Source organism: Falco peregrinus, chromosome 2 (genome assembly GCF_023634155.1).
Source record: "Falco peregrinus isolate bFalPer1 chromosome 2, bFalPer1.pri, whole genome shotgun sequence".
Classification (NCBI taxonomy): domain Eukaryota; kingdom Metazoa; phylum Chordata; class Aves; order Falconiformes; family Falconidae; genus Falco; species Falco peregrinus.
In genome coordinates, this window is record NC_073722.1 from 75,376,726 (window position 1) to 75,384,827 (window position 8,102).

The 8,102-nt window shown below is 39.4% G+C and overlaps 1 protein-coding gene across 2 annotated transcripts in view; it reads right to left on the bottom strand.

Annotated features, from left to right (window-relative positions):
- Nucleotides 1-6,936, bottom strand: part of MMRN1 (multimerin 1) — a 44,515-nt gene extending 37,579 nt beyond the window's left edge. For both annotated transcript variants that reach the window (XM_027779981.2, XM_055796910.1), the window contains exon 1: nt 6,300-6,936. In XM_027779981.2, the coding sequence (XP_027635782.1) occupies nt 6,300-6,826 (527 nt within the window). In that variant the 5' untranslated portion in view covers nt 6,827-6,936. The remainder of the gene's footprint in view (nt 1-6,299) is intronic.
- Nucleotides 6,937-8,102: the final 1,166 nt, after the last annotated feature.

Consider the following 8,102-nt stretch of genomic DNA (forward strand, 5'->3'; position numbering starts at 1 on the left):
GGAAGTAAATGGTTACACTGTGTGCAGTTTGTTACAGTAATCCTAATCTATGCAGAGGGGTGAAGAGACATGAGTAGGGATGGAAAACTGTCTGTTCCTAATCTTCGGTGTTCCCATAGCAAATGAAACAAAGAGCAAGAATAAAGATAAACATGACCATTAATGCAATAGTTGGTGTAACGAGATGTACTGAAACCATTATTACAGTCACTAAAAATTTCATAATTCATCTGTATAGTAGTGCCTTATCTGAATCTGATCACAGAAAAACTAAATAATCAGACTTGAGAAGATAAAAAGATGCTTGGCTTTTTGTCTTTTATAAGTACTTTGTGAGTGTCTCAAAAGCAACCTGGGTGGAAATCTGGGGGTTTTTTTATTTCCCAGTGCTATGTTTCCTGTGCTACTGAAAACAGTCTGTCATGACTCTGCCTAGCCATCATTACTGAAAGGCTGTCTTAGAAAACCACAACTCTGGATTGTGTTATTTCCCAATTTTTTATCTGGTTTCAAGAAATTATTATTTTATCATCTACACAACAGAATTGTATGGAGATGTGTTTACCATTTCTTCTCTCCCTGAAAGACAAAAATATCCTACAGGGTCTCTCTGGGAAGCAGTGCATGCTGAGTAAACCATCACAGCAATGACTCCTTTCCACCCCAGTACTGGATGTGATTGTAAAGTGACCACCACATTGGAGCAAACAGGTTCTTTAATTCATTCTGTGCATGAGAGATCAGAAGTGGAAAAGATTTCCTCAGTGCACGAGGTATAATAGCACTAACACAAACAAAATGTCTGTGAATTGCATGGACCTTGTGCAGCTTTTGCCTTGTACCAGGACTGCTGTACAGTGTGCAGTAGCAGCTAATCTGCAGGATGCAGTAAGGTATTTCACTACTTCACTCCAGCAGTCGCAGTCATCAATTAACTGTTTTACTTCTGTGCTCAGCAGAAGACACCAGTCACTAAATACTTGTGTTACATTTCTCTTTGGACAGTTACATTTTTTTTGGTACCACGCCACATGCATCATTATGGAACTGCATAATTATGTCATTGCCCCATTTATTCTGTGGATAAAATAGCAATAAAGTAGTGAACACCAGCACTTGAATGAACAATTTGCTTTGGTCTTTAGGACTGCAATGGGAGTAACACTGCATTCAGCATGTGTAGGAAAATTAGATTATGGGCTTATAGCCAAGTGTCAAAAGTACGTTCAAGCTGCTGCTGAACAGGAGGGGCTCATCGCAAAGGTCTTCTGCATGACTGGAATACAACATTGTGAGGGCAAAGCAAGCACTACTTGTCAAACATCCTCTGACACTTAGCCACCAAGGCAACCTAAGTACCAGTGTAAGAGGTTCCTTCTTCCAGGTCATAATGAATATACCTAGTGAGGCAGAAACCTAAGCCATGCGTGACTTTATTTATTGTAAATGCACAGTGATGCAAAATCTAAGAAATCGATTCAAGAATTGTTCTCTCTGCTCTGCTAAAAAGTGACATGATTAAAAGAGACTGTGAACCTTGCATTAACTAGGCAGTTAAACCAGGTTTCTACACAGCTTGTGTATTTGAACCATCTGCTGAGATCAACTATTCATTTTTATTTGTCAGTGCCCTAGAAATTCTACCAAGCTGATACGGGCACAGGCAGTTTCCAGGGAGAAATGCAGAGGTCTGGTCATGAGAATGAAATATTTCAGCACTCCTACCACATTTGACAGCTAAGCAAATCTGTCCCTGGTGCTGACTTTATTAAACCCTTTGGTGCTTAGTAATAAAATGCTGTTACCTCACCACTACCTCAGGTAACGGCAGAGAAAGTCTATGAAGACCCTCAGTGGATTCATGGTAATTGGAAAATGTGTAATATACACACACTAAGAGAAAAGAGTAATGCAGAACTGTCAAACAATGTGAAGATACTGTGGTTAATTTACAGCCCGAATGAATGTCTCACGTATTCAGGAGCTGCCTGGAATGGTAATTAATAAAATTGGGTTCAGAATGGAAGGATGAGTGTGCTAGTCTCAGAGATTTGCCTCAGACTTGCTCCATAGCACCAGTGTTACTTAAGCTGCTTAATACAGTGAAATACTTGCTACTGCCTCTCTCCACAGGTTAAAAGAGATGTCTCTCACATGAACTCAATTGGAAAGAATGTATCATCGATTTTCTTCTTTGATACCAAATTGATGCTCACATTTAATGTCACTGAACTTGTGAAAAACTCGTGCTCTGCTGCTGAAGCACAGCTCTAGTTTTCTAGCATGTCTTTATTCATTGATGGGGAATCCAGGAAAATTTGAAGATAGGTAGAAATAAAAAAAAATATATGTGTTTGTTTGTAGAGACATAAGCCTTACATTTCAGAGTTTAAGTTAAATTCATTATTTTATTTAGAGTGAAGAAAGGAGCTTTCCTTCAGCTCAGGCCGTTCCAGATGTGCTTCCTATGAAGTTTTGTTATCCTTCTGAAAGTTTGGGTGCAGGCCATCCTGGAAGCAGGGATAACTCACCAGAGAAATCACTCTTCTGAAATGGTTTGAGAGCAGGTAGCTACAGAATCTATAAGTTATGTCCTCCTGTACTTATTGTAAGGTTAACTATAAAATTGTTCCACCTCACTGTGACAGAACAGGACTTCATTACATTTTAACTCCAGGAAGAAAAAGGAAGAGTTTAGCGTTTTCAGAGATAAGGATATGACCAATATTTAACACGTAAAATACCACACCAGGATGTAATATAAAGAGGCTCAAAGACAAGTTTTGCCTTATTAACAGCAGGATCTTGAATCTGGAGCCTTTAGCCCTACTGACTGTACTTCTCATCAGGTAACTGCCCCCAGAAGTTCTGCTGATATATGAAAAGCCAACCTGACACAAGTTTTTAAAATAAAGCCATAGTCTTTGTCAATATGCTTGTTTCAATAGGAAAAAAAATACTAATTTATTCTGACAGTTCTAATAGTGCATTTCTTTCAATAAAATGAAACAGAAATTTGCTACAACCCTGATGGCACTTGTGGGTCTTAGTCAGCCTGACCAGCCTGACCTGGGCTCTCCACCCATACAACCTGCCCATGGGCTCAGGAGCTCCAGTGAAGTTCACCCCAGGGTGACATTGTACCTGTGCCAATCCTGACCAGCAATCTGACATCCTGTCCTGGCTTTGGCCTTTGGAGCTGCCCAGTGATCACTGGGCTGTGTTTTACCCTGGTCGCTGTCACCAGGCTCGATCCTGACTCCCTGATTTGACTTCCCAGCTTGATCTTGGCACTGCAGCATCACGACAGCTGCACCTGGCAGTTTGGGCTCTGAGGTGATGCTAGCTGCCATATCTGGGTGTGTCCTTCATGCCACACTTGGTGGTTGTCAGAAATACTCTTCAAGGTGCAGACTTTTAAAATCCATTAAATATTTCCAAATCGTGCTCTTCTGACATTTTAATGGGAATTTTGCAAAAATAGAAGGAACCAGAACATTTTTCTGATCTAGTTCTAGTATGCATATGATATGTGTACAAAATGCTGTCCTCAGGAAATCTAGGGTAGAGTTAGCAAGGGAATGATCTTTGTAATTAAGCCAGTAAGGCACACAACCTCCTTCAGAAAGGGGTATTGGGTAATTAAGTTTATACAATGGGCACGTATTGTACCTTGTGGGTAATCTGACAGCCCTGGAGACTCGCTAGCAAAGTGCATGTATTGCTATTTTAAAAATTGTAAATATATTAAAAAACAAGTGCTCGTTCTTGTTTTGTTTTCCTTCCTCTTGTCTCTCCTTGACCTCTCTCTATTGTTTCTTCTATATGGAGCCTCTTAACATCACCATCCCTGCACATATGTTAGCACAATGGGTTGCCATAAAGAATTATGGAGTCATGCAGTTCCTACAAGGTCACTCAAAAATTCAGGTTGGAATACAGACTATAACCAAAGAGTTGTTTTAATTCAAAGTAAATTCAAAAAGCAAATCGTGCTTCCAAATTTCCTCTGAGGTAGTACATTTTACAGCTATGAAATCTGCTATTGAGTCGTTCATGCTGTGTTCAGGCATTGCATGAATAAACATTTAAGATAGCTGTATGTCTTTATTGGAAGTTTTACAGCATCTCTTTCACTTTATTTGCAATAAAGATGCAAAAAAAATTTTTTTGAAAAGAAAACACATGCTAGAAATTAATTTAGGGTATAGTCAATAACACCTGCAGATAACTAAAAATGCATAGTTTCTTATGCATAGTTTCTCAGCAGCAGCTTTCCAGGTGTTTCACAGCAGTGATAGGTAACATTGAGTACACCAGACTTGGCATTTTTTCCTGACTTTACTGAAAAAAAAATATAGTCACAAGTGACTTTATTATTCATCCAGGTCTAATTCATAGGGAAAGGGAAAAAGAATACTGAAGTGACTCACTTAAGTCACAATCCAAGTCAGTGACAAAACTGAAAGAAAAGCTTAAAACCGCCTTATCTGATTGTAAAATACACTTTTATGTGGTAGGAAGAACAAGGCTTGTAACACAAGAAACTTCCTGTGGAAAGGATCAAGCTGTGCCTAGAACAGTAGACATTTGCTAGAGAGGCTATGTAACCCAGCAGTTTGAGAAAGAGAGTGGGGATTCAGCATTCTGTTTTATGCTGGGGTTTCATGCTGCTACACATTCCTGTAACTTTGATACGCAATCCTAGCTTTATCACTAACTTGTTCAATGGACTGAAAAAAAAAAAGACCTTTATGCATGTGGCACAGCAGGTTGCTCCTCAACCGCTCATGAAATAAGGTGCTAGACAGTACAAGTTTTTCTTATTTTGCCTCTCTGCAGCAACAACCCCATCCCATTATGATCAATAAAATATGAGGCCTTGTTCACCACAGACTGATTTTTTTTTTTTTTTTGCTTACTATATGTATCTTATGTAAAAGGTTAGAAACAACACCTGCCAATTGACAGAGCTTTTCTGAAGGTTAATTTCACTGGAATACTATTGTTGAAAAAGGCTAGAAAGCTAAAGACTTTAAGGTTAGCATATGTTGCAACCTGTTTTAATGGAGATGCAGTTATCAGCTTTCATGTGAGAAGACAACCCATCTAACTCAGGTTAACTCAGACACTCTGCCAAACACCATAGTAAGTCATAATGGATGACGTTCACAACTGAAGGAGTATGCTAGGAAAGCTATGTGGGAAACACAGCTCCTTACTGTGGTACCTCTTCCAAGCAGAGGCAAAGGACTCCTTTCCTTTGGGTCTTTGTGCATTATTTCATTTATGCATGATCCCAAACATGCTCAGGTCAATGGGAATTTTTTTTTTAATTTTTTTTTTTTTGAGATGAAGGAGCATTAGCTTTCAGCCACATACAGCAAGGTAACTGTAGTATTTCCAAGGGGTGATTTAGTCTCAGTGTGAATTTAAGCAAAAGTGGTTTTCCTCCTTTTGGATGCTAACATTTGGGCAAGTACTATGAAGAGGAGAAATCTGTATTCTGAAAGCTCACTTGCCATAAATACTATGGAAAACCAATCCTCTGTAGTTTTAATTTTCTACCAATATCTGAATATATATATCAGCAATTAAGTGAACCTTGCAACATCTCCAAAGTCATTATTAACATCCCCATTGAGAACTGAAGATGTTGGGGAACAAAGAAAACTTCCAGAGCTATAAAACTAGACAGTACGATTTTATACACTCTGTTATGCATAGCTGTTATATATTGAATTATGCAGTTCTGAATGCACGTTAAATTGCAATGCCACTTTTCATAAGTTTTTATCACAGAATAAGGTGTTTCAAATTATCAGATCAATGCATTTTGTACACTTAATTGCTTGTATTTTCAATCAGTGGACAAGTTTACAAACACAATCATTTTTTAATAGATTCTAAATGAAAAAGTGCATTCACAATTTCATTTACCCACAAGAAAAGAACAACAACAACAACAAAAATCAGCAAAAGTTTACTGTGCATAAAACAGGGAGACATCTATTGTATTCCTTTCCTACCAGTATATGATAATGACTTTCCTGTAGGTTTTGAGATAACTACCCTAAGGAATAAAATATTGCAGCATTTACTCTGTTACAAATGTATGGTTTTGATTGAGTAAATACTGCAGGTTTACTCCCTTGCTTTTTTAGATGGTCTTCTTTAGGCTCAGAAAACAATTTTACTGAAATTGCTAGCACTTTTGCAAATTGTTTCACTGGGAACAGGAAAACAACCATTCGTAAGCAGTACATCGGAGACAAGAAAAAATAGGTAACTTTCCTTACTTTCCCCTGGTAGTTTCAAAGCCAGATGCTTTGGAGTTGGCATCCTGCTGGGTGCTGGTGATACCAGCGCTGCGGGATGACTGCTTGAGAGATCTGTTCCCTGTAGCTGCATCCCCGCTTGTAGTGACCTCTTGCTGGAGAGTGACCTCTCTAGCATTGCGTTGTAGAGCTGTCCCTTTGCTGTTAGAGGAGTTTCCCATTTTATCTTTGTGAGGGTCACCATCACTGTGACCCTTTGACTGGCTGGCAGGGGTAGAGGTTGTAGGATTAGAGGTTTTCTTCACTGCTTCCATTCCCACAGTCTTGCCTGAAGATACAAAAGGAGGTCCCTGCGAGGCACTTGCTTCAGCAGCTTGGATCTCAGAATGGGATGACCCCACAATTGTGGTCAGAGATGGAGTCAAGTTGGAGTGACTTGCCTGGGTTTCATCACCTTGGCCTGTGGTCCAGAGCTTTCCTGAAGTATTAAATCCAATGCTGCCACTCTGTAAGTGCAACAAAAGCAGCAAGATAATTATCTCCTTCATTCTGCTGGTTTGTAAGTGCTACAAGTTATCACACATTTATTTCCCAAGCAAGAAATTCTGTAGTTTTTCCCTCCTCCTGAGCTGCTGCTCATGCAATGAGCCTACCCAGAGGATGCCCTGGCGGGCTTTATTTTTGTAGAAAGGAAACAGATTTTGGTGTTTCAAAACTGACTGAGGAAGCCTGTTTTCCTGTTTCTGTGGATTTCTCTGCAACCTGTGACCCCTCGGAGAGTGGGAGCCTGGCAGCCTTTGTGGGAGGAAGAAAGAAGTTTCTGCAGAAGGCACAGGATAAAGATAAATGGCACAATAGAAATGTGGAAAAATACGTACGGTGAAGTAATCCTGAGGGATAAAACCTGAAATGATTAGGTAATTTTCCTTTCACATGTATGTGTATGGGGAACAGAAGTGGTTTGTCACATGTGCCCTTTGGATGGTTCGTACTTGTGACCTTGTTATTAAAAAAAGAGTTGGCAAGACCGGTGTGCTACATAAAGCTGAACGTTTTCTGTGTCTTCTCTCTTTGTTTGAATGTTTAACCATACTGCTGTCAAAAGTGGGAAGATGGTAAGGAAGACATTCATGCTGTATTCATCATTGTACCACATGCCTTCAAATATAATAATTTGCCTGTAGGTCACTGGCCATTTATGTCATGTCCTATTTCTATACTTCATACAATGGTGTGTATGAACTATTTCTATAGCATAGTCCATAGGTGTCTGGCATCATTTCAGATTCTCTAGGGTATGAGAAACACCTACCTGGGTCCAGCAGATGTGGCATATGATCTATGTGAGATATGTGCTCTTCTGGGGCAGGATACTTGAGGGCATTTGAAATGGTGTTAAAAGCTCACACAGGGGCAACTGAATTCCATCCTAGATCCCCATTGACTGTAACTGGAGTTTAGACACATAGTTCACATGCAGATACATATTTATGAACCTCTAAATCTGAATCTTTAAATCTGCTAGCTCAATGCCACCCATAGACAAGACTGAAAGGAATATCCTGAATCACTGAGTCCATTCCTTCCCTTTTATTGCAAACGTTTACAGTTGATTAATTGCAATTAATATTATTGTAAAATAATACTAATCACAACCTAAAAACAATATTGGGAACTTTACATGCAGGAAAGATCTGGGGAGATGGATACTCGGTATAAAGAGTAAAGGTAATTTTGTACACCAGAAGGGTAGATGAATGCTGGAGCAGGTTACCCAGAGAGGTTATGGGATCTCCGTGCCTGGAGATATTCAAAACTCAACTA